This window comes from Choloepus didactylus, chromosome 21 (assembly GCF_015220235.1).
Source record: "Choloepus didactylus isolate mChoDid1 chromosome 21, mChoDid1.pri, whole genome shotgun sequence".
Taxonomy (NCBI): domain Eukaryota; kingdom Metazoa; phylum Chordata; class Mammalia; order Pilosa; family Megalonychidae; genus Choloepus; species Choloepus didactylus.
In genome coordinates, this window is record NC_051327.1 from 1,783,125 (window position 1) to 1,810,542 (window position 27,418).

Below are 27,418 nucleotides of genomic sequence, written 5' to 3' on the forward strand. Positions count from 1 at the left end.
CAGTGTTCAGAGTACAATAGGCTTATGGGGAGTAACACGTATGAAAGATAAAATGGTGAAGAAGCAGGATTGGGCAGGGAGAGCCTCAGACTGAGATGCAGATCCAGCAGATTTGGCAAACCCAATGTGGAGCTCAGGAGCCAAGATTTTCCTCTAAAGGTGTCCCATGATGAGCAAAAATGGCCAGGTCCTATACCCACACCACGCTCTGTCATCGGCTAGTATTGCCTGAGCAGAGTGTGGCTTCCACTTGAAAACTGAGTTAGATCATGAAAGGGTTAACAGCTAGCCACTGTCAGCTACCTGCCCCTTGCAGGTCTTTCCTGAAAGGAGGTTAGAGAAGCTCACTCCAGGGATAATCCACCCATTTTGTTACGCAGTTGGTTGATGCCAGTTTTTCACTTTGTCATACAATACTTAAGTGAACAATCTGATAGGTAAATCTTTTTGCATATCCTTAATTATTTACCTACGATAATTTCAAGAAACAAGATTGTGGAGTCAGAAAGTATGAACATTTATGAGACTTTTGATATGTGAAAGCAGATTGATCCTCAGGAGAATCATGGTTTTAATTAGAATTTAATCAACATTGAAGTTCAATATTTTTATATGTTTCTTGACATTTATATATTTCCTTTTTAAATTTCTTGTTCCTATCCTTGCCTATATCAAGTTCATTTTTTTCTAATTGATTTGATATAGCTATGTATAAGTAAAAGCTTTTAACTCCTTGCCTTATATACATAATGCAAACACTTCTCCAGTTTGTCCTTTGCCTTCAAAAATTTTAATGCTGTTTTGGATATATAGAAATCTTTAATTTTTATATAGTTGACTCTACTAATATATTCCTTGACTATTATTCTTAGAAATGCCTTCTGCAACTCAAGATTACATTAATACTCATTTATACCCTTTTTCTAAACCATCTGTTCTTTCACTTTATGATGTGATTTGGGGTTCTAATACATAAATATATAATACTATGTGTGTATATGTATGTATGTTTATGTGTGTTTCTGTACTTCCTTTTTTGTCCCATTTATCTGTCTTTAGAAGTATCTCAACTGTTTTAATTATTTTTGTTTCATGGTATGTGTTAACTGATGATGGTTGAATGGTAGCCCCTGAAAGGATATGTCTTAAGTTCCAATCCCCTAAATCTGTGAGCATTAGCCAAAATATGTGATTAGATTAAGAATCTTGAGAGGAGGAGCTTATTCTGGATTATCTGGATGGACCCTAAATCAAAGGTATCTTTATAAGACAGACACATAGAAGAGAAGACACACGGAGAGGAGGAGGAGGTTATATGGCCACAGAGGCAGAGATGGGAGTGAGTGGCCAAAAACCAAGGAACACCAAGGATTGTAGGCAGCCAGCAGAAGCGAGGAGAGAGGCATAAACAAATTCTCCCTGAGAGCCTCTGGAGGGAGCACAGCCCTGCTGACACCTTGATTTTAGACTTCTGGCCTCCAGAAATGTGAGAGAATAAATTTCTGTTGTTTTAAGCCACAGATTTGTGGTAGTTTCTTACAGAAGCCTCAGAAAATTTTTTATATTCAATTTTATTGAGATATATTCACATACCATGCAATCATCCAAAGGGTACAATCAGTTGTTCACAGTACCATCATATAGTTGTTCATTCATCACCCCAATCATTATTTGAACATTTTATTTGTACCCCAAAAAGTGAAGGTAAGAATAAAAAAAAGTAAAGAAAGAACACCCACATCGTCCCCCCCTCCCGCACTATTTTTCCTTTAGTTTTCTGTCCCCATTTTTCTACTCATTCATTCATACACTGGATAAAGGGAGTGTGATCCACAAGGCTTTCCCAATCACATTGTCACCCCTTATAAGCTACATCGTTATACATAAGTCTTCAAGAGTCAAGGCTACTGGGTTGCAGTTTGTTAGTTTCAGGTATTTACTTCTAATTATTCCAATACATTAAAACCTAAAAAGGGCCATCTATTAGTGCATAAGAGTGCCCACCTGAGTGACCTCTCAACTCCATTTGAAATCTCTCAGCCACTGAAACTTTATTTCGTTTCATTTCGCATCCCCTTTTTGGTCAAGAAGATGTTCTCAATCCCACAATGCCGGATCTAGATTCATCCCCGGGAGTCATATCCCACATTGCCAGGGAGATTTACACCCCTGGGACTTGGATCCCACATAGGGGGGAGGGCAGTGAGTTCACCCACAAGTTGGCTTAGCTAGAGAGAGGGGGCCACATCTGGCCTCAGGAAATTAATGCAAGTGGTAACACAAGGCTCATCTTGTCATTCATTTTCATGTCTACTTATGGTCTCTTTAAGACATTACACATCTCCCCCTGTAGCCACATGTGGCGGATTGAAGATGGCCACAACACTTCTCCCATCCAGCAGTGGAGTCTATAGTCCCTCTTCTGCAGGCCTGACCTGCATTGGGCAGTACATCATGGCATAAGTGGTGATGTGCCATTTTTCAGGACAGGCTTTCAGACTAGAAGCTTCCTGGAGTGTCTCTTAGGACACTCTCTCTGGGGGCCCTAAGCTGCATGTAAGAAGTCCACACAGCCCTCAGATTTCCAGGCTGGAAAGCCCAGCCTTCAATCCCTACCAGCAGGCCCAAGCTGTGAGTAAAGCCAAACTGGATCCTCCAGACCAGCTCAGTCAACACCACATTGCAGCAGAAGAACCACCTGGTTGAGCTCTGCCTGAATTCCTTATCCACAGAATTATAACATATAATAAAATGGTTGTCTTAAGTTGCTGAGTTTCAGGGTGATTTGCTACACAGTAGTAGATAACCAGACCATCCTGTGATCTGTAGTGACTCCCTGTGGGGCCCACAGACAACAGGCTTGGCTATGTGACTTGTTTGGCCAATGGTGTCTGAGCTGCAGCTCATAATTTGAGCAGAAGCTGAAAGAACCATTGTCTCCTGCCACTCTTTTGGTCTTTCCCTCTACCTTGAGAATGCTATGAACATGTTAGGGACTGTTACTTCAGCCTGGGTCCTACAACCTGAAGATATGCAGAGGAGAGCCATAGATGACCCACAGCTAACAACATGTAGCATAAGCAATAAATAAACTCTTGCTGTTGTAAGCCATTGAGATTTGATGGTTGTTCATTACCACAGCTACACGTAGCAACACTGAATAATACATTACCCAGCGATTATTTTCTCCCTTTTTTTTCATTATTAGTAAAGCCTGTCTCCCATGATAAAATTTTTAAATGCTTTTTTTCAGCTTCTGTTACAGCTATCAGTGGTCTTGTTCTGACCAATGGCATGTAATGGTTTGTCTATGGAGGGGTATACTTCTGGCAAAGATTTTCCTCAATAATCAAAATAGAGAAACATTCAAGGAGCTATCTCTAACTACCCTGGCCATCCACTCAGACACCTGCTCTAGACACTGTTCCCGTGAGGATGTGATGGCTAGGCCTATAGCAGTCATCTTGTAACCATGAGTCAACAAACCTGAGAATGGAAAGCTAACATTGAGGATGGTAGAATAGAAGGATAAAAAAATCTTGCATCCTTAATAATATTGTTGAGTTACTCAATAATGCTAGGACTGCCTACCACAAGAGACATCTTATAATGTGAGAGAATTAAGTGTCTTAACTGTTTAAGCGACTATAGTTGGCAATTCTGTTATTTATAGCCAAAAGCAAACTAACTGGTATGTAGTTATCTATTGATTTTGCTTGCCCATTGATAACAGCATTCTGATTTTCTTTAGAGAATCATCACACACACACATTGAATTCAGTTTAAGTGGAATTGACTGCAATCTCCAGTTCTTGGGGTGAGCATGTCATCAGGTCTGGCTGATCAGAGTGCTACATCCACCTGGCTACAGTGGGCAGGTCAATGAGGTTTAGTTCAGGGACTTTGGACAAAACTGTGGGAAAAGAGAGGCTCTTTTGTCGTTGGGATTGCTGCCTGAGAATGAAACCAACACAGAGAAAGCAGAGTTAAGAACTGAAGAAACCAATTTCTGATAACATCATCATTATTGAGCCTTTGGACTCCTTTGCCTGGTCTACCTTTGGACTTTTCTTTCAGTTATATGAAACAATAAATTCCTGTTCTTAGAAGAACTGCTTGGCAAATGAAAGAATCCTACCAGACACAGACCCAGAGTCCATGTGTACAGACGGGGTCAAGGAGCCTCAAATGAACTATGGGTAGAGGAAGGTTGAGGGGTAGGGAATTGTACAAGATACAATGTGCAAGGTAGAGGTTTTTATCTGTCTCTTTCATAGTAATGAAACAGACATTGTGCAGGGTAGAGTTACTTTACCAAGGTTGTATAGCATGTAAGTGAAAAGGTCCAAATTAAAACCCAGACCTAATAGAACTCCCAAACTCAAGTTATTTTTACTAAACCACATTGATTCTCAGGGTAGGTCTATACAAGCAATCAAGTCTGTATATTGCCTCTTAAACATCAGGAGAGTTTTATTGGTATTACCTGGGTGGGTTTGAGGTCAACCCGGAATTTCCTTCTATTTGAGGGTCAAGTTAATTCTTAACCGTTTTCCCAGTTAGGACAAGGCAATGGTAGCCATAATTAGGTCTACCCAACATCTTACCCTAGGACTGTCTACTTATTTCTCTTCCCAGGGCTCCCTATATACCCTGTCTCAGGGTCAACCTCCTTGCAGAGGAAAACTCCCATCTCCTCTTCAGGATATGTTGGTGGGTTCAACAGAAAGTTTCAGGTCAGCCAAGGCCCTTCCCTGCAGCCTGAGCGGAAGATGCTGGGACAGCTGCAGTGTGCATCCTGCACTTCTTTGAGAAGCTTCTCTCAAATGAGAATTCTAAAGACCAGGACCAGAGCTCCCTCCAGTTTCTCCCTTGGGCACTCTGCCACGAAGTCCCGCAAATATTCAAGTTCACAGGCCCTGTCTCCAAGCTCACAAGTCTTGCCAGCTTCTGGAGATACACATCAGCAGAGGACCGTTGGTTTTAACATGTCCAGCTCTATAAGGCGTCTATCATAATGCCCTGCAATTTGTCCTTGGACCTGATCTGGTGAACAAACCCTATTTCAGGGGCTAAGCGCTACCAAACCCAACATGACCAAAGGCCAGTCTGAGAATCAGGATGGCTAGCCCACTGATGGCTGCCTCCAAAATGGTTCCTGTAGGAGGTGGGCTCGACCCTGGATTTCTTCCTCACAGCCACCTACTGCCAGCCAGTGGTTCCCAAAGTGTGGGAAACATACCACTCATGTTACGAGATGAATTTTGGTAGCAAAAACACAGCAATAAAAAACACTGAATCACACAATGAAAAGGTTGTTCCATTTCAATTCTTTTTCCACCCCTCAACTCACCAAAAAGAAGCATTTGTTTGGGGCAGGTATGCCTTTTACACCTCTCTAACACTTGCTAATCTCCCTTTCTGACAATTTTTTTGTTTCTTTGCATGTACTATATTTGTATAGTTATTTTATTTATGGCAATTGATGCTGGCTTTTCATTTACAGGAGTGTATATGATTTCCTTTATAAACTCAAACCAATAATTTTTAAATGGGTCCATTTAAAGATGAATAATAAGTAATCCTACAGGTAGTAGCTACTAAACAGGAAAGTGATCAGCACAGTAAGCAAATTACTGAAATTTGGCAACTGCTGCTAACAGCACAGGGATCCCATGGGTGTCATGCAGGACCCTCTGGAACAGCAGGAACAAATGCACAAGCATCTCTGTCAGAATTGACATCTGTAGGGTGAGGTTCAGACAGCTTGGGCTACAGAAGCCGGGATGATGCCCCTCCCTCCTGCAAGACATAGGTCTCCAACCTCCTGAGCTTGGGCAGGGGTCAGGGGGTTTTCATGCTCAGGGAGAGTAGAGGGCATTCACCAGAACAGTGAGTGGAGTCTTGGGGATCCCCAAGACCCTCAGCAACCCTTATTAAATCATGAGCACTGGTCATTGGCCCTGAATTCCCAGAGCAGTTGTGGGCATGAGCGGGAGCGGAGGCTTTTCTTAAGAGCCTCTTACAGGCCAGGTGTTATCCTTGGTGCTTTATGGATACTGGAGACTTTCTTATAGATAGCTGTCAGCAGGAGCATGGCTAGAAGCTTTGGGTAAGTGTTCCTAAAAGTTTGGCCCTTGGACTTCCAGCATCAGAATCACTTATTAAAAATAAAAATTTCTCTGGAGACTCAAAAGCTCTCAAATGAGACCAAAAGGGTTTGAACCTTTCAATCAGATAATATTTATCATCAGGAAAACTGGGAAAAACTATGTATTAGTTAGGGTTCTCTAGGGAAACAGAACCAACAAGAGATATCTGTAAATATAAGATTTTATAAATGTGTCTCATGCAACTGTGGGGATGCAGGAGTCCAAATTCCATAGGGCAGGCAGTGAACTGGCAACTCCAATGAAGGCGTTCAATGAACTCCTCAGGAGACACTGGCTAGCCAAAGAAGTGAAGGTTCTCTCTCTTTCTCCCTTAAAAGTCTTCAACTGATTGGATTAAATCCAGCTTATTGAATTCTCCCATTGCAGAAGACATGCCCTTCATTGACGTAATCAGTCATAGGTGCAGTCAATTGACTGATGATTTAATAAACCAGCCTTCTGGTTTATTAACCAGCCACAAATATCCTTGAAGTTATGTTTAGGCCAGTGCTTGTTTGACCAGACACCTGGACATCGTCACCTGGCCAAGTTGACACATGAACCTAACCATCATACACTATAATGGAAAAAAGATCAGCATAGAGAAAGACTCTATTCCCTGTGTGGTTAACGGCAGATTCTCTCTCTCTCTCTCTGTATGTGTATATATATATATATACATATATATATATATATATATATACACATATATATATATATACACGTGTGTGTGTGTGTGTGTGTGTGTTTCTCTCTGTCTCTCCCCTCTCTCTCCCTTCACACCCCTTTTCCTATATAGAGGGACACCCTATTTCTCTATATATACAAGTCTTCCTTCCCGGTGCCTAGAAAAACTGGCCACATGGTGAATTGTTTTCCCCTCCCCCTCTTTAATCCAGGGCCAAAGAACAAACATCCCTCAATCAGAAGGTCCTTGTTCATGTGGCAATCCTTAGACAAAATGACAAATTTCCCAAGGAATAAAATATCTCCCTTACACCCCACCCCCCAAACATGTCACAAACATACTACAAACAAAATGCAAAAGTTAAAATACACCACCCCAGACACTTCCACATTCCTAAAAGCTTCTGAGGTACATGTCTTTACATTACCTCAAACTCCCTAAAATCAGAAAATGCCAGGAGTTGTATAATCACTCAATGCAGTGCCTCCTCCCACTGAATGCCCATGACCACAGATGAATGTAAGCTTGGGCTCTGGAAGGTCCAGAGTCTTAGATTGGGTATCCCCAGAAGCACCCTGAGACAAGAATTTGAGAACAAGTAATTATTTGTGAAGTGACCCAGGAGGCACTGATAGGGGAGCAGAGAATGAGACAGGAAGGGAAGGAGCTTTAATGAGCAGGTTAACACTGTAAGCAACTGAAGTTCAGTCCTGCAGGAGATGTATGAGACTGAAGAGAATGTGCCTCCAAGTTGTCCCACCTGAGGGGTGAGGAAACTGGATACTTACCCGCCAATTCCCATCCATCACTGGTTGAGAGCTGCTCCTAGGGTCATTAACTCACTGGTGCTTCCGACCTGCCCTTCACACAGGCAAAGTCCTCAAGTGAGTGTTTCCCACAGGTGCTTATAGGAAAAGGTCATTGGCATGTACAGTCATGATGAATGCCAAGCAGTTGGTGTGTTAATAAATGTTTAACATCCAGCTCCCTGAGGAGGAAAATCCCTGGTTTGTTGCATTTGCCAATGTCCATGGTATAAATATTCCCACTATTGCCAATTTTGAGCTACCAACGTGACATTGCTGAAAGCAGAGTTGGGAAGATATGAGCACAACAGGCTCTCAAGTGTCAACACAACACAGCTCCCAGCATACCACTGGGAGGAGATATGGGCAGGGTGCCAAAGCACAGGCAAAGCATCTCAAGGTTTTATGTGACTTTAACACAATATTCCTCAATATGTCAATGTTTGATCTTACCATAAAACAATGGGATTACTTCCCAAATCTCTGAATAATTTCACACTCCAGGAAGGCATGCCTTGTTTATTATCTTTACATCACCTCTTCTCCCCACCCCCAGCACAACAGCAAGCACCCATGGATCAAAGAAAATCCATTTAAAGAGGCCAGACTTCAAGGGTCCCTACATTTGTTCAACTTAACAGAAATGGACCTCTTGCGTTTTGCCTTACCAGCATCCTTCTGATGATGATGATAGCACTTCATTTTCTTTTAAGCAACTAGAACTTATTTCCTGGGTCTAGGAATGGATACATGGCACAGGCCTGACCAATTAGAGCACTCTATTCCCCTGGAAGTAAGGACGGGATCCCAATCAGGCCAATGACACTCAAACTTAAGTCTTTACTTGGAATCACTGGAAAAGAAAATCTCTTCCCACTGGTTGCTGGGCTAATAGGATGGAAGCCTGGGGCTGCTGGTGACCATCTTCCACCATGAGTAAGAGGACCACCAAGAATGAATCCAACACTGAAGAAAGCTGAATTGAGGGATGGAGAATAACTGAGTCATGATGACATCATTTGAACCCTTGGATCCAGCTGCACCTGAGGACGAATACTTCCAGACTTTTTAATCACATGAGCCTCTAAAATCCCTTTTTGATTTAAGTCACTTAGAGGGGGGTTTTCAGTCACTTGCAACCAAACAACTGCTGGCTGATTCAGAGATCTAGATCAAATGAGCTAGACTTTAATACACACCCTTCCAGCTTTCTCTCCTTGGCCTTAAATAGAGCTTGATCTAGAAGTAAGAATACAATTTATTGGGGTCCTGCCTCCATGGGGGCTGAGAATGAATGACAAGCACATGCTGGTCCTCAGCATCTAGCCAAAGGCACAAAGGGAGTCACTTCAGGATCCGGATGCTCATTTTTTGCTCGATATTCATCTTCTCTAAGGACTAGAAGGAAAGGAGTGGTCATCAAGAGGCTTGAATCCCAATCCTCTGTGCTTCCAACCTCCTCCCCTACCCATTTCCAAGCCCCACTATTCCCTGGGAATTCCAGTCCTTCTGCCATCCTCCTTTGAACTTCATCTCCTATGTCCATCTGACTAGGGCTCCTGATCTCAACTCCCCAGGCCCTAAGGGCATTCTGACCTTGGTAAACTCCAGGAAGGACACAGCCCCATCCCCATCTTCATCAGCCTCCTGCACTGTGCGGTCAGCGATGCTCTCCAACTGCTCCTCTGTCACCTGGACGCCAACCATCAGCCGGAGAACCTAGGAGGTGGGGGAAGAGGCAGCCATAAAAAGGAGGCACAAAGGCTACTCCCGTCATCTCCAAAAACTTGCTCCCCTAAAACCCCAAAAGTTATTACCAATTTCCTATCCATCCCTCAACCATTTTCACTTCATTCCAATTACTTTCTACTAATAATTTCCCCCACTGATTCGCCAACCAATTCCCCATTCAATCCTCACTATTCCACACTAACCTCAACAATACACTCAAATTCATTATCCAACCCCAAACTTGCAACCGACTTCCATCCATCCTCTACCCCATTCCCCATCTCATCCTGCAACTATTCCCAGTTCCAACCCCACTTCATCACAACATCTATTTCAGAGTTTCTCAACCTCAGCACTATTCACATTTGAGGCCAGATAACTCCTTGTTGTGGGAGACTGTCCTGAGTATTGTAGGATATTTAGCAGCATTCCTGACCTCTTCCACAAGATGCCAGTAATAACAACCCCTACTCCAGTTGTGAGAACCAAATATCATTCAGGGGGCAATACTGTCCCCAGTTGAGAACTGCTAATCTATTCCCAATCTCACACCCAACTGCTCCCCACCCTATCCCCCAAGTAATCCACACCAACACCACCCATCCCCATTCCCTACCCAATACCCCAATCATCTGCATCCCCCATCCACCACTATCCCACCCCACCCCCTCCACAACCATTCCATTCAACCATCCCACCCTTCACACATCACATCTCTTGCCCTTGTATTATTCCAACCTGTAGCATCTCATGCCTAGAGATCTTTCCATCTCGATCCTGGTCATAGAGCTGAAATGCAACTGGGAAGAGAGTGGAGGGGGGAAAGGAAGGTGGGCCTTCCCTGGTTCTCTTCCAGCAGAATGCCACCCTGGAGGAGTGGGGGAGGTCATCCCTGGGCTCATAAAGGGAATGGGAAGCTCCTGGGGCCTCTTGCTGGTGTGGGAAAATCTGGGATCTCGTTCAGGCGGGTCCCCGTAAACTCACAGCGAAGTTTATTCATTCTGCTGTTGAGGGGTTCAGGTGCCTTGGGATCCCGGTTTCCTGCGTCCTCATCTACAGGTCGAAAATGAGCCAAGACTCTGACAAAACCTGGGAAATCCAAACGCTGACTCCTGGGGGTGGGATGGAGTAGAGGTAGTGGTCACCTTGGCCCTTCTCTCTGCCTCCATTCCTTACCTCCTCCTTGCCACAGACACATATAAAGGCATTTCCACCTCCATCTTCCCACCGCCAGCAAGGCCTCACCCATCAGGGAAGAAGCTGTCTATGATGCGGTCTCCCAGGGGGTTCACAGCCAAGGCTCCGATCTGCTGGAGATCCATGCGGCTGTAAAGTTAAAGTTCAAAAGATGAAGGGTCAAATAGGGGAATGGAGTCAGGGAGTCAGAGGTCGGAGGTCATCCGGTCAGCTCCCCCTCACCTCAAGTAACCCTTCTTGTTCCTGTCCAGTGCCCGGAATCGGTGGTGGAGGCGGAGCAGACTGGCTTGCGAGACTGCGGGAGGGAATGCTGAAGGGAGACGGTGCCCAGGACGCTCGGGACGCGGCTGGACCCGGGCGCGGTGTGGAGCGCCCGGGAAATCCTCTAGGGTCGCCCCGCGAGATGGGCGGCGAGTAGAGAGGTTTGCTGGAGCGGGGTGTTCAACCCGGGGACCCGGGGGCGGGAGTTGGCGGGGTTGGAGGCGGCGTGAGGAAATCCAGTGAAGTGCCAGGTTCGAGACCTGGAGCGGCTCGCCGCGCCCCGGCGCTCTCCTCCCGGGGACCCAGGGGACCAAAGTCAACCTCCTCCACCTACCGTCTGGCTCTGCCTCTGGTCTCAATCCGGGCTCGAGAACAGCTGGCTGCCTCAATTAATCTGATCCCCAAACCCGCGAGCCCCAACCCTCCTCCACCTGGACGCCGAGACGCCTGGGTTCACGCGCCACAAGCCCTCTTGGAACTTGGTGCTCCAGCTCCCGGGAACCGGACCCCCAGACTTCTAGGTTCACCCAGCGCTCAACACAACCCTAATCGAGAGCCCCTACACTGGAGTCCTGCCTTAAACCCCCTCCGCCCCCAGCCCCCGGACGCCTGGCTTTGACCCCGTGCCCCCTCTCCAGCCCTGGGAGCCCGGACGCCTGCCCCCGGGCGTCCCACTCACAGCCGGTCTCTCGCCGAATGCTGTCCACGTCGGGAATGATCGCGGCGTGGGAGCTCCGGGAGCCCATGGCCGAGTTGGAGCCGGGAAGACCAGGGCAGCGGGCCGGACCCAGGTGTTCTCTCCTCCCGCCGAGAAGGCGCGGCCGACCCAGTGGCCTCGGGGCCGAAGGCCACGGGTTTGGCGGGCAGCCAGGCTTGTGAACCCTGGCGTTCCTCGCCTCCCACCCGCGTCAGGGGCGAATAGAAAACAATGTCCAGGGTGGCGGGGTCAGAGGGGCGGGCGCGAACAACGGGTTATTTCAGCCCCGAGACTGTTCGGTCGGGGCGGAGAGAGGCTGGGCGAGGCCGGAGCCCCGCCTTCCCCACGCCCTCCGTCGGGCCTGTGTTCTCAAGCTCGCGCCCAGACACCCGGTGGTCTCCCTCCAGGGCCCGCCCCGCCCCCACCCCAGCCCAGGCTCTCCCTGGGTCTCTAGCTTTCCTGTTGAGATCTTCCTCACCATCTGCAGTCCAAATCTTGCAGGGCAAGGAGATGGGGGTGGGGAGGGGAGCTGAATGCATTCATCCCAATCCCGGATGGCCCCAGCCGAAAGGCGGTAAAGGGGGGTGCTGTTATGGAGGTAGGCGGGAAGCGCTGAAGGACTCTCAAAGAGAGGTGAGGTGCAGGGTGAGAGCTGGGTTAAACGTAAAGAGACTGGATTCGGAGACAACTGTGCTCCTAACTCTGGACAACCCACCTAAACTTGGCTTCCTCATCTATTATGTTTGGCCCACAAAGCGTTATTGTTTAATTGAGTCAATACTTGAAAATCAGATTTTACTAGGCCCCCTTCCTGCTTGCAGCAACACGACTGCAGCTGGGGAGCAGCGGCCCTGTTTAAATGGGACACTTGCCCAGATCCCCACCCGACCCAATTCACTCCTGTATGTACCCCGTGGACCTCTGGGGGAAGCTGCAGGCTGGGAATGACTCAGGCTTCTGCACGGCTGGGATCCACAGCCTGAGTGAGGGGTACAGACAGCCTATGACCGGGCTTAAAATAACAATAAGGACAACAACAACGAGAGCTTTAGTTTGTCAGGCGCTCAACCCACCAGGCACTTTGCTAAGGACTTGTGTGCATTATCTCACACAGTCCTCCCACTACTCCAGAGAGGGACGAGTTATTTCGATGTCCATTTTTCCCAATGAGAAAACAGTCTCTGAGAAGTGAAGTAATTCCAAGGCCAGTAGCCAGCCAGCAGAGCCAGAAGGCAGGTCAGTTCCAGAGTCGGATACGCTGCCACCTTCCCATTTTTTATTTGGTGGAGGCAGCCCAGGAGGCAGGTTGTGAACTATTTTAAAGCAGGTGTTCTCCATGCAGGAGATATAGTCACCCCACCCTGAGTGGGGGGGGGGGCAAAAATCTTATTCTCTTTCTGTATAAAGCACAGATATACATACCGTACATAACCAGATATAAAATATATATGGAGGATTAAAATTTCAAGGGGGTGGGGCTATTAGGGAAAACATGTCTGAAAAGGCTCCAGGGGTGCAGTGGAGGTGGGATGGGGGTGGTGAGGAAAAAAAGACTAAGAAACTCAATTGTAAAGGAATAAGCTCCACAGTGTCCAGTTTCAAATCTGTCTTTACCCTCTTCCCCCACCATAATCACACATATTCACAGACTTTTCAGGGGGAAAAAATGCAAGAAGTTCATTACAAGGGTTAAGTTCATGACCACCCTGGAGAGAGAGAAAACCAGTGGATCCTCTGGCTCCAGGCAGAGGCTAGCATCAGATGAGCCTTGAAAATATTGATCTAAGAAGTGCTTGCTTCTCTTTCAGCTACCCCAAGGAGTAAACAGCTGACATAAGGAATGCTTGATTCTCTTTCAGACACCCCTAAGGACTAAAGCATGCGGGAAACGGCTCCTCTCCCTAATGAAGCCCAGCGATCATTCAAGTCCATGGCTGGAAGTGCAGTTTGGGTTGGGTTCTGAACACAGGAGGGGACAGGAGTCCCTGGGAAGCTGCAATAATCACCTCAGGCCAGCCTGGGATGCTGATCTTGGAAAGGACTTGTCCAGTCTTGCTCTGCATGCAGCTCTCCACCAAAGCAAATTAGGTCAGAGAAAAATAAACAACCCTCATTTGCAGACCATAGTCAAGCCTCGAGGAGAATACAGGATGGTGGAGTACTCTATTAGAACCCATTCCTGCTTCATGCACACAAGTGAGATTTAAATTGACTCCATAATATATATAGTCACATCTTTTCAGGATGTTTAAGCAGGAGAATCTTTGGGGAGAATTTCATCTGCAGAATCGGTTAGACTGGATTCAGGCAGGATGTTTGTGTTTTGTTTTTAAGCAACCCGAAAATTGCCAGCCATCCTTGACAAAGCAATACTGAGTTTCAGCTGGAAAAATAAGCATGCAAGAAAAGCCAGGAAAGCTCTGGAAAGTAAACTTACAAGGGTGAACTAGCTCTAACAGATTTTTTAATGTATTTATTATGAGCTACAATAAGCTATGTGGTGATGGTGCAGGAAGAGACAGACAGATAAGAAACAGACAAGAAACTCAGAAATAAACCCAAATACCTATGAGAATTTGGCATGTGATAAATGTGACATTTTAAATCAGTGAGGGGAAATGTAGATTATTCAATAAATGTCATTTGGGACATCTGTCTTTTGGGGGGAAAATAAAGCTGTACCCCTACTTTCATATACCAAAATAAATTCCAGATAGAACAAAGATTTAAATACAAGATTAAATACAATCCTAGAAGAAATCTTGGGTAGATTTTGTCATAATCTTGAATTGGAGAAGGTCTTTCTAAACATGCACAATAAAGAAAAGATTGATAAATTTGACCATGTAAAAATTTTAAAAATTAAAAACTTTGTATATATATGCAAAGAGAAACTCAGGAAAATATTTGAAGTCCATATAACAGAAAAGGGGTAATTTCTTTAGAATACAAAGGTCTCTTAAAAATCAAAAGGAAAGTTAAACCAATAGAAAAAAATGAGATAAGACATGAAATAGAAATGGTCAGTAAGCATTAAAAAGATGCTTAACTCACAAAGTTTAAAAATGCAAATTAAACGGGAGACAGCTTTCATCTTTGATGTCATCAAGGCTGCTAGGAGACAGATCTTAAACATCAAGTAGGTAAGAGCCATATCTTGCAGGGCCTTTTAGACCATGAGTTTTATTTTATCTGTGTTAGAACACAACTTGTAGGATTTCAAGCTGGAGAGTGAGATGATCCAATTTCTCTTTTATTGACAACACAAGAATTACTCTAGCTGCTGTGAGTAAACTTAACTGTAGGGGCAAGGTGGAAGACTATTGCAATAATCCAGATTAAAGATGTTGGTGGCTTGGATCAGGGTGCCAGACACGGAGGTAGTGAGAAATAGTCAAATTTGGTTCTATTTTGAAAGAAAAGTCCATAAGATATGCTGATATACTGGATGAGGGGTATGAGAGAAACAGAAGAGTAAAGGATGAATCCAAAGTTTTTGTCCTAAACAACTGATAGATGCCATTTGCCAAGATAGTGAAGAAAAGAAAAGGAGCACATTTTAAGGGAAGAAATAAAAAAAAACTTGAGCTGTGAATTATACATCTTCCTAAAGATATTAAGTAGTTAACAGGATACAAGAATGTGGAATTCCAGAGAGAGATTGGGACAAGGGCTACACATTTGGTATGTTGTGTTTTTGTTTTCATTCATCTCAACATATTTTCTAATTTCTTTGGCTCATTGGTGATTTAAAAGGATGTTGTTTAATTTCCATGTATTTGTGAATTTTCCAATTTTACTTCCAGTATCAATGTCTAGTTCATTCCATTATGGTTGGAGAAGATATTTTGTCTGATTTCAATCTTTTAAAAATGTATCAACACTTGTTTTGTGGCTTGACATATGATTTACCCCAGGGAATGTTCCAAGTGCACTTGAGAAGAAAATGTAATCTGGGTTGTTGGATGTTCCATATATGTCTGTTAGGTCTAGTGTTGATTTATAATGTTGTTCAAGTCCTCTATTTCCTTATTTATCTTCTATCTAGATGTTCTACCCAAAATTGAAACTGGAGTATTGAAGTCTCCAACTATTGTTACAACTCTCTACTTCTTCCTTCAGTTCTGTCAATCTTTGCTTCATATATTTTTGGGTTCTGTTGTTTGATGCATATATGTTTGTAATTATATAATCTTGATGAATTGACAGGGATATACATTTGGGAGCTGTGATGGTTAATATCATGTATCAACTTGGCTAAGTTATGGTGTCCAGTTACATGGTCAAGCAAGCACTGGCCTACTTGTTACTGTGAGGGTATTTCATGGATTTAAATCATTAGTCAGTTGATTGTGTCTATGGCTGATTACATCTGCAATCAACAAGGGAGATTGCTTCAGCAATAAGAGAAATATCATCTAATTAGCTGAAGACCTTAAAAGGAAGACTGATTATTTCATCAGTCAGAAGGAAGAATTTCTATCTTACTTCAGTACAAGGCATCTCCTGGGGAATTCATCATCACCTACATCAGCATTCCCAACTTGCAGCTTCTCCTGGGCAATTTAAAGTCACCATCAAGTTTCCAACTCATGGCCTTCCCTATAGAATTTGAAATTTGTCCAATTCCCAGTCATGTGAGCCAATTCATATAATAAATCTCTTGCTATATATCCTTTCAGTTCTGTTTCTCTTTAGAACCCTGCATAATGCAGAAGTCATCAATGTATAGGTGATATTAAAACCCTGAGACCAGATGACATTATCCAGGAATGGATAGAAGGAAGTGAAGAGTTTCCAGGACTAAGCACTGGGCCCACTCCAATGTTTAGAAGTTGGAAAGATGAGAAAGAATTGGCAAAGGAGACTGACTGAGAAGGAGCAGCCAAAGAAGTAGGGGAAAATCATGAGTATGGTTTTCCAGCCAAATAAAGAAAGTGAATCTGGCAATAAGAGTCAATGTAATATTAATACATTGGAGTTCATGGCTTAAATGTAGACAATCACAAATAAATTCTGAGGTCATGCATATGGAGTGCTTTAGAAAATGAGGCCTGAAAACATCCATCTCCCCTTCTGCTTACTAATGCCACGCTGGGTGCTCCAGTGCAGTAGTAGAGATGGGCTCTCTCAGGGGTCAGCAAGCTTCTTCTCTAAAGGACTAGGTTAGTAAATATTTTAGACTACGTGGGCCATGTGGTCTTGGTCACAACATGTAAATCTACTGTTACAATGCAAAAGAGCAGCCATCAGCAATAATCAACAAATGCAAGTGACTGTGTTCCAATAAAACTTTTATTTATGGACACTAAAATTTGAATTTCTTATCATTTTCAGGTGTCACAAAATATTATTTACTTTAAACATTTTCAATCATCTAAATATATTAAAACTACTCTTAGCTTGCAGGCCATACAAAAATAGGCAGCAGGTCCATGGGCTGCTGTTTGCTGATCTGCTGTAGGTGAAAATTTCTGCGTTCTCTCTAGATCTGCGCTCAGTAAAAGACTGATACATTTTCCCTCCAGCCAGAAAGCTAGAATTTTGTGTTGACTGTATAAGCTAGAAAACATTGGAGTATACTGTCCTGAGTACCTCAAAGCCTAATAGAACAGCAATGGAAATAACTGGCTTTACCCCAATAGTACCAAGCCATCATTCTGAGAGAAATTCAGGACAACTTTGGCCATCTGGGGAGGAAAAGCAATCAGAACTAAAGCTGAACTGTTTTCTTTAAAGAGAAGGCTACGGAATCAGGCTTGGAAAAAGGCATGAACTGGGGTAACTTTGTAGGGCTGGAGCAGGAGGGAATCACAGGGACAGTGCAAGAATGTCCTGGCTCAAAGAGAATGCCCTTCCCCCTGGTCTCCCAGCCCCTTACCCTATGAAAGGACTCCTGGGGGAGGCTGAGTCCTTTGCAGTGATTTTACTTAAGAAGACAATATGAAAGGTAATTTTTGCCCAGCTTCTGCTAGTGTAGAATATGCACACACATACACGCACATGCACACACACGCACTCCTGCCTGCTTTTCTGCATTCATGAAGGGAGCGGCTATTGTGGATGCCCTGTCAAGATCTGCTTTACCTTTCAGGGCACCCGACATCCAATTTGTATGAGTGGTGGCTGATAACTCATGGGTGCCCACTCCCCTTTTTTTTTAGAATTGCCCTTGGCCAAAAAGAAGCCACCCCTCCTGAGAAGTTACACAAACTCCCAGGAACAGACTTCAGTCAGAGGCACAGGGGTACAGAAGGCGAGCCCCTTTGCCTCAAGGTGGCACTAACCCTATAGTGTATCTGTGCTTTAAGAGCTCCTCTGTGGGATCAAACAGAAGCTAGTCTTCAGTTGAGACCACATTCTTGCTTAGATTGTTTTTCCTTGGCTCTATCCTGCTTTCCTCAGTCCTCCAATAAATCCCTTGAACAAGAATTCTCATCACATTTCTCCAGAGAAGATATACCAGTGACCAACAAGCACATGAAAAAAATGTTCAACTTACTTAGTCACTAGGGAAATGCAAATCAAAACCACAATGAGATACCACTTCACACCCACTAGAATGGCTATTATTTTTAAAAACTGAAAATAACAGGTGTTGGCGAGAATGGGAGATGGGAAAATTTGGAACCGTCTTGCATTGCTGGTGGAAATATGGTACAGCCAATGTGGAAATCACCATGATGGTTCCTCAAAAAGTTAAACATAGATATTTACCTAGAAGAATTGGAAACAGGGTCTCAAGCAGATACTTAAATGCCAATGTTCATAGCAGCATTATTCACAATTGCCAAAAGGTGGAAGCAACCCAAGTGTCCATCAACAAATGAATAGATAAACAAAATGTGGTATATCCACATAATGGAATATTATTCAGCCATATGAAGGAATGACATTCCGATTCATGCTAATACATGGATGAACCTTGAAAAAGTTATGCTAAATGCAATAAGTCAGACACAAAAGGACAGATATGGCATGATTCTGCTTACATGAAATATCTAGAATAAGCAAATTCATAGAGACAAGAAGTAGATTAGAGGTTACCAGGGATTGGGAATAAGAGAAGTGGGGAGTTGTTGCTTAATGGGTACAGAGTTTCTGTTTTGGGTGGTAAAGTTTTTGCTAATGGGTGGTGTTGATGGTAGCACAACATTGTAAATGTAATTAATGGCACTGAATTGTACAGTAAGATGGTTAAAGTGGCAAATTTTATGTTATATGAGTGTATTACCACAATAAAATTTTAATTAATTTTTTAAAAAGAAATAAAAAGAATCCCTGTCTCAGGCTCTGCTTCCAGGGTACCCAACCTAAGACAAGAGCCTTACGGAACCGAGAAGTGGAAATTGGTAGACAATGGTGAGACATCAAAGATGTTGCGTCCTCGCGACATCCACTGGACCAAGGGAAGGGTTAGAAGCAGACACTGAAGGAGGTGTTGCCAGGGAGCTCCCACCTCCCTTTGAGCTCAGGTTCTGTCAGGGTAGAGCAGTGATGTGTGGATCAGAATTAAGCTGAAGCCGTTCTCCTCATCTCTGCATTAAACACTGAACCATTCAGGCACCCTAAGGGTTAGAGGCCTCTGGCACAGCACCTCCGCATGAACACTGGCATTCCTGGATGGCAATGAAGCTTCTCCTGGCAGCTTCTTGAGCAGCAAGTATGGACAAGTGGAGCCAGATCAAGGAGGAAGAAGATGCTAGGCACTATGGTGACTGCAGTGACAGGATAACTGGGGGTCATGGGACAGGGCTATAATATCACATGGTTGAGAGTTAAAAATAGCAGCTGTTTGCACTGGAGAAACATTGGAGATCACCTGCAAAAGTGAATTAGGCACCTGTGTGCAGAATGAGCTGGGAGGAGAGGGCAGAGTGAAGGAGGGAGACCAGTGAGGAGGTGGGTGTGGGCATCCAGGGGACAGATACGGTGACCTGGACCAGAGTAGGGCAGAGGGTTGGACGGGAGCAGAGAGGAAGGAGAGCTGACAATCTTGGGGAATGTGGAGAGGGTCAAGGACAGCTCCAAGGTTTTTGGCTTGAACATCTGGGTGAATGAATGGTGGTGCTGTTTAAGGAAGAGCCAGGGTTTTGTTTTTATTTTTGAGGGCTCTGTTGATTCAAATGTTCCTTTTAAATGGGTTAAATGTAAGATGCCTATTCAGTATCGAAACTGAGTTTAACAATACCTTCTAACATTTCTGTCTTCCTCTCACTCTTGCCCCACCCCCAACACCTCCACAATCCGTCTTCCACAGGGCAGCCCTAGGGCTTTTAAAAAAACAAGTCAACTAACTACTGTCAGTGATTCTTTAGTCAGGAAACTTTGGGTTGCCAGTGGCAGAAACCAAACTCAACCCGAATTAAAGAAAATAGGGCACTGATAGCTCAAGCCCACCTCAGGCATGGCTGGATCAAGGTATTCAAACAATTGTCTTCAAGGCATTGCCTCACTTTCTTTCTCTCTTGGCTGTGTGTTCCTCATTTTCAGGCAAACTCTCTCTACATAGTGGCCCACTTCTCTAGGCTTATCTGGTCCTTAATGACTTTGACTTCAGAGTAGGAAATTTCTCTATCCCCAGAATCTATATAGTCCCTGGAAAAGAACTCAAGCCTCGGTTCATAGGCTCCCCCTCTACACCAGGCTTACACTCATCCCTATGGTAGGGAGGAGAGAGATCGTGTGGTTGCCAGCCCCAGGGGCAAGGGCAGGTGGTAGGGGCACAATTCATAAAAGTACCCTTTTTTTCCAAAAGAGGAAAAGATGCTGGGCAAACTAAACAACGTTGTCTACCACAGGGATCCAATAATTATATAATAAAGTTAGACTCATTGTTAACACGTTTCCAAGCAAGAGATGAGGCAGGAACTTTGAACCAGGTTATGCAAAAAACAAAGCAGCAATTTTGGAAGAACCCAATTTGCTTCAATGATACCTTTCACCTAAGGACTCGATGGCTCCAAAGTCACCCATATTTATAATGCAATAAGCTGCAGAGAGTGTATTGGTGAGATTGGAGTGTTAAGATTGAGGTTTTTTTTTCATTTTTTTATTGAGATTGTTCACAAACCATACAATTACCAAAGATCCAAAGTGTTCAGTCAATTGCCCATTGTACCATAATACAGTTGTGCATCCATCACCACAATTAATTTTTTTCAATTTTTAGAACATTTTCATTAATCCAGAAGAGAAATAAAGACAAAAAAAGGAAACTCAAATCCTTCCACACCCCTAACCACCCCCCCTCCGTTATTGATTCATAGATTTGGTATAGTACATTTGTTACTGTTGATGAGAGAATGCTAAAATACTACTAACTGTAGTATATAGTTTGCAATAGGTATATATTTTTTCCTATATTCCCTTCTATTATTAACTTCTAGTTACAGTGTCATACATATGTTCTATTTCATGAGAGAGATTTCTAATATTTGTATAGTTAATCACAGACATTGTCCACAACAAGATTCACTGTTTTATACATTCTCATCTTTTAGCCTCCAACTTTCCTTCTGGTGACATACGTGACTCTGAGCTTCCCCTTTCCACCACATTCATGCACCATTCAGCACTGTTAGTTATTCCCACAATGTGCTACCATCACCTCTGTCCATTTCCAAACGTTTAAGTTCACCCTATTGAACATTCTGCTCATAATAAGCAACCACTCCCCATTCTTTAGCCTTGTTCTATATCCTGGTAACTTATATTTCATGTCTATGAGTTTACATATTATAATTAGTCCCTATCAGTGAGACCCTGCAATATTTGTCCTTATGTGTCTGTCTTATTTCACTCAATATAGTGCCCTCCAGTTTTCTTCATCATCCCATTTTTTTTAAAGACAGTTTTGTTCACACACCATACATTCCATCCTAAGTGAACAATCATTGGTTCCCTGTATAGTCACATATTTATGTATTCAGCACCATTGCCACTATCTATATAAGGACATCACCATTTCTTCCACAAAGAAGAATGAAGGGCCAAAGAAGGTAGAGGGACAAAAGAAAAAGAAAAAAGAAAGAGAGAGAGAAAAAAACCTGACAGCTAGAAAGCAGTAAAAGGAAAGATAGCATTAAACTGAAGTAGAATAAAGAGTCAGACAACATCACCAATGCCAGGAGTCCTATACTCTTCCCCTATTCCCCACCCCCCATTTGCATTTAGCTTTGGTATATTGCCTTTGTTATACTAAAGGAAGCATAATACAATGTTTCTGTTAATTACAGTCTCTAGTTTGCATTGATTGTATTTTCCCCCCAATCCTACCCTATTTTTAACACCTTGCAACGTTGACATTCATTTGTTCTACCTCATGTAAAAACATATTTGTACCTTTTATTACAGTTGTTAAGCACCCTAGGTTTCACTAAGTTATATAGTCCCAGTCTTTATCTTTCCTCTTTCGTTCTGGTATCCCACCTGTTCCTAACCTTCCTCTTTCAACCATGCTCACAGTCATCTTTGTTTGGTGTACTTACATTGCTGTGCTACTATCTCCCAAAATTGTTTTCCAAACCTCTCACTCCTGTCTTTTCCTTTCTGTTTGCAGTGCTTCCTTTAGAGTTTCCTGTAGAGCAGGTATCTTATTCACAAACTCTGTCATTGTCTGTTTGTCAGAGAATATTGTAAGCTCTCCCACATATTTGAAGGACAGTTTTGCTGGATATAGGATTCTTGGTTGGCAGTTTTCTCTTTCAATATCTTAAATATATCACACCACTTCCTTCTTGCCTCCATGGTTGCTATTGAGAAATCCGCACATAGTCTTATCAAGCTTCCTTTGTATGTGATGGATCGCTTTTCTCTTGCTGCTTTCAGGATTCTCTGTTTATCTCTGACATTTGATAATCTGATTATTAAGTGTCCTGGCATAGGCTTGTTCAGATCTATTCTGTTTGGGGTACACTGCACTTCTTGGATCTGTAATTTTATGTCTTTCATAAGAGATGGGAAATTTTCATTGATTATTTCCTCTATTATTGCTTCTGCCCCTTTTCCCTTCTGTTCTCTCTCTGGGACACCAATGACATGGACATTCCTGCATTTCAGTTTGTCCTTAAGTTCTGGGAGATGTTGCTCATATTTTTCCATTCTTTTCTCTATCTGTTCTTTTGTGTGTAGCCTTTCAGGTGCCTTGTTCTCCAGTTCCTGAGTGTTTTCTTCTGCCTCTTGAGATCTGCTGCTGTATGTTTCCATTGTGTCTTTCATCTCTTGTGTTGTGCCTTTCATTTCCATAGATTCTGCCAGTTGCTTTTTCAAATTTTTGATCTCTACCTTATGTTTTCATTATACACTTCATTTGTTTTGCCATATTTTCCCTAAACTTTTTGAATTGATTTAGTATTAGTTGTTTAAATTCCTGTATCTCAGTTGAAGTATAAGTTTGTTCCTTTAACTGAGCCATAACTTCTTTTTTCTTAGTGTAGGTTGTAGTTTTCTGTTGTCTAGGCATCTGGCTTCCTTGGTTACCCCAATCAGGTTTTCCCAGACCAGAACGGGCTCAGGTCTTGGAAAGAGAGAATAGTATCCAGTTTCCCTGAGGGTGTCTTAGAAGATTGGCACAGCCTGTGAGGCCTCAAGTCACTGTGCTTTTTCACCCAGCAGGTGGCGCCTGTCAGCCTGTAGCTCCAGACTGCTGTAAGGAGGTGTGGCCCATGGCTGTTGTCCCCCAGGCTCTGGGGTCTGTTTCTGAATGGAAGGTGGGTAGTAGAGCTGGGCCCCACCTCTTTTCTCTTAGGGAAGATAACCCCCCTAGGGAGAGGTCATTAGCATTTGAATAGACTCTCTGCCTGTGCTATCTCCACCCTTGTCTGAGTTAGAGTGCTGGGAACTGAAAATGGCTGAGGCTTTCTCCACTGAGCCAAAAAAGGGACAGAAATTCCCCTTCAGGGCCAGTCCGTGGCTACCCTCCAGCTCTCCAAGGTCAGTCATCACCAAAAGCCTCTGTCTGCTTGATGGGGATTCATAGCTTGTATTGAGTAGTCCACTCTTGTTAATTAAAACCCCAGTTGGTGCTCAGCTGAGCTATATTTGCTTGCTGGAAGAGTGCTGCTCTCTAGCACCGTGAGGCTCTGCATTTCGGGCTGTGGGGGGAGGGGGCTCCCGGCTTGGATCTGCAGTTTTTATGCTGTGAGCTCGGGTATTCCTCCCCATTCAGGTTGGTGTACGATGAGTGGACAGTCACGTTTGTACCCCCATAGTTATTTCAGATTATTTACTAGTTGTTCCTGATTGTTTACTAGTTGTTCCAGGGGGACAAACAAGTTTCCATGCCTCTCTATGCCTCCATCTTCTTCTGTCTCTCCAAGACTGATTTTTTAAAATACATAATACATCTGTATGGTTTTTTAAAAATATAAACAATGAAAGAATTCATAGTTAAAAGAAAGTTCCCTTCCCACCCTAGGTTCCCTTATTCCCCCAATCCTCATTCCTACAGGGAGCCATTGTTGCCTCTTCTTTCTTGTGACTACTCTAGAAATATTCACGCATAACAAGCAAATACATGTATATATAGGGTGCCTTTTAAGAGAAGGGAATCTTCTAGAAGCTTCTCCTTACAGACCTCCCCTTACATCTCATTCACTGAGATTGTGTCACATGTTCATAAAAAAAATCACTAATGAGTAAAATGTGCAACCCTGGCTGCACATTAGTATCATGTGGCTTTTTTAAAAATAAAATACCAGATGCCAGGGACCCAAACTCAGACCAATTAAATCAGAAGCTGAATCAATGGATGTGGAGACAGTGACAAATGATAGCAACACTAAAAACCAGGACTGGGTCATCTGCAAAAAAAGAAGAAAAGGTGGAGAAAAGAGATGAAATGGAAGAGAAGGACATGGGTGGGAAAAAGTGAGGAGGAGTGAGACTACAATAGAAAGAAGCAGCAAATGTGTTGTCATCTTCTAGAGGATTTAAATGATAATTCCTCTGAGGAAGCTCTGTTCCTCCTATTTATTCATTTGACAAATATGTATTACATAGTCTTGTGCTGGGCCATGGAGTTAGAGCTGTGAACAAAACAGATATGCTTCCTGCCCCATGGAGCTCAGTCAGGTGGAGGAGCTGTTCATAAATACATTCATTCATTCAACAACAATTTACTGAGCACCGACTATGTGCCAGGCACTGTCTTAGGAGTTGGGGATATAACAATTAACAAATAGACAGAAACCACTGTCCTTTGAAGATTACATCCTAAATGAGGAATACAGAAAACACACAAAACAAATAAGTAAAATGTACAGTGTGTTAGTTGGTAATAAGAGATATGGAGGGAAAAAAATAAAGCAGAGAACGAAGAGAGAAAGTGTTGGGAAGGTTTGCAATTGTAAATAGAGTGGGCCAGGGCGCACCACCCCTTGGCTCTAAGGAAAGATAAGTCCTCAATCCCCCGGTCCCAGATCCTGATAAGGGACCCTGCGTGCCACCCCAGCATGACAATTGACAGTGGAAAACTCCATCCCACCCACAAGCCCTTCTGGACAAGCCAGTCCCAAGAGTCAGAGTGAGGTTTATCAAAGACTGGGCTATTTCATCCTGAACATACCATTTGGCCAACAACAATCCTTGAGCCTAGAGTCAAGTTTTAAGAAAGCATTTCTCTAATTCTCTCAATTAAAAATACACCAGTTTGCATTAGGAGACACAAACAATCTGTCAACAAGCTGAAAGTTCATGTTGACTGAATGGTGTCCATGAGTTGGCATTTGCTTTATTTGGGGGGAGTAAAAGGCTCACCCTGGGAATCTGTTCCAAAAGTAGTCAATGTCTCCAACTCCATCACAAACCAAAAGTCAGTTATTTCAACAACAACAAAAATATGTTTAAACTTGAATTCTTTTTCAATGGGCACGCTACTATATGTGAATTTGCTGGTGTACAACAGGCAAACTTTTTCTCTAAAGGACCAGAGAGTAAACATCTTAGGCTCTTTGGACCATAGAGTCTGTATTGCAACTACTCAACTCTGCCCTTGTAATGTGAAAGCACCCACTGATAAATAAATGAAGGGACCTGACTGTGTTCTAATAAAGTTTTATTTATAGATGCTGAAGTTTGAATTTCATATATTTTTCACAGGTCACAAAATATTCTTCTTCTTCTGGTTGTTCCCAACCATTTAAACATGTAAAAATTATTCAAAGCTTACAGACCATAGGAAAAAGGGGTGGCAGGTCAGGTTTGGCCAACAGGCCATAGTTTGTTGACCCCCGGTAAGACATGCCTTCCCAGAGATTCAGGCATGTAGTCCAGATGTGCCTGGGCAGGGAAGCCCAAGGGACATCAAGAAACCTTTGATACCAGTAACATATTTCCCCAGGTATTACAGGCATATTTTTGTTAAACAGAGACAGGGATGGAGTCCAACATTTTTGAAAAAGAGGATTTCAAATTGAGTTGTATTGATTCTAAACAGTATTTAGTAATAGACAGGAAGTTTCCATGTGGTATGTGATTGTTATTTCAGTCTGTACTTAACTAGGAATTGACCCATGAAGCAATGTGTGACCTTAGGCAATGCTGAGCCTCCATTTCTTCACCAGTAATTGGAAGGAAATAATAGTAGCTGATGTCTAAGATTGTTGTTGGATTAAATGAGATAAATGCCTGTGAATGGCTTATCACAGTGCCTGGTACACAGCTCACACTAAAATAATGCAAGCTGTCACTATTTTTCATGTTGTTGGATACTAAGCATTTCTTTTCAATTGTAATTATTATGAAACGTCAAATTGGAGAAAAGGGTATAACAATTAACACATGACAACAATCTTGTACCTGCAATCAGACTGTAATGAAATTCACTGAAGAATGTTAAAAGTCACTCTCCTTTAAATTTCTTTTTTCTTTTGGATATCAGGTGCACAGAATTAGATTATTCATAATCCTTGACTCATGGCATACTCTCATCACTGGTTACCTAGTTAGTAGTTTTTAATAATATGCTAAGCATCTGCAAAACCACCCATCCAAAACAAATGCTAGAAACTTAGCAAAAGACAACCTCTAACCATTATGGTTTCCCCATCTAGGGAACCATCATCTTGAATCCCATATACATCATTCATCATTCTCTTGCTTTCCTATTCATACATTTTATTCCATTTCCATGGAATTCATTCCTCAAAGGTACATATTTTTATCTTGATGGATTTTAGCTATATAAAAGAGATATGCAGTATATGATCTTTGGATACCTGCTTTTTTCACCTAATATTATACCGCTTACATTTAGAAATATTGTTGAAGGTCACTAAATTCTTTGTTTTGACTGACGACTAATATTTATTGTGAGAATAAACCACAGTTTGTTCATCCCATCTCCCATTGATGGGCATCCAGATTTGGGCTACTACGAATGATGCCACTAGGAACATTTTTGTATGTGTCTCCAGCTGTACAAATGCAAGCATTTCTTGAGTTGGAATGAAATTGCTGGGTCACAGTACACGTGAATGTTCAACTTTAAGAGATAATGTCAAATGGTATGTTTGAAAGTGGTTGATATGGGAAAGTTTATATTGTATATATGTTTCTACAATTTTAAATAAAGAGGAACTAAAGAGACAGTGACAGTTAAATACAATACATGATTCTGAATAGGATCTAATATTGGAGGAGAAAAAGCTCAAAATCAACACTGGACATATGACAAAACTGGAATATATACTATAAGCTTTATATCAACATTAAATTTCTGGAACTTGATAACTGTACTTAAGGTGGTTACATAAGTGAATATCCTTGTTCTTAGGAAATGTATATGGAGGTATTATGTGTTCAAGAAGCATAGTGTTAAAATAAGAATATGATCTTATAAAAAGTTAGGATTTTTTCTTATTAATCTTCACCAATTTGGGTCATT

General features: G+C 42.8%; 1 protein-coding gene across 1 annotated transcript; it reads right to left on the minus strand.

Annotated features, from left to right (window-relative positions):
- Positions 1–8,164: 8,164 nt before the first annotated feature.
- CHP2 (calcineurin like EF-hand protein 2) lies at positions 8,165–11,727 on the minus strand. Its single transcript, XM_037814738.1, has 7 exons — positions 11,515–11,727; positions 10,797–10,869; positions 10,623–10,703; positions 10,362–10,489; positions 10,116–10,177; positions 9,243–9,365; positions 8,165–9,044 (listed from the first exon to the last, which is right to left on the minus strand). Exons 1-7 carry the CDS (start codon positions 11,579–11,581, stop codon positions 8,991–8,993), a joined length of 588 nt encoding a protein of 195 aa, XP_037670666.1. The 5' UTR covers positions 11,582–11,727; the 3' UTR covers positions 8,165–8,990.
- Between the last annotated feature and the right edge of the window lie 15,691 nt (positions 11,728–27,418).

Excerpts from the sequence above, each read along its gene's own strand:
- CHP2 (XM_037814738.1), bottom strand. The coding sequence starts at position 11,581 with ATGGGCTCCCGGAGCTCCCACGCCGCGATCATTCCCGACGTGGACAGC. Across the intron at positions 10,870-11,514 it reads CATTCGGCGAGAGACCGGCT|TCTCGCAAGCCAGTCTGCTC; the intron begins GTGAGTGGGACG and ends TCCCTCCCGCAG. Across the intron at positions 10,490-10,622 it reads GACAGCTTCTTCCCTGATGG|GAGTCAGCGTTTGGATTTCC; the intron begins GTGAGGCCTTGC and ends TCCCACCCCCAG.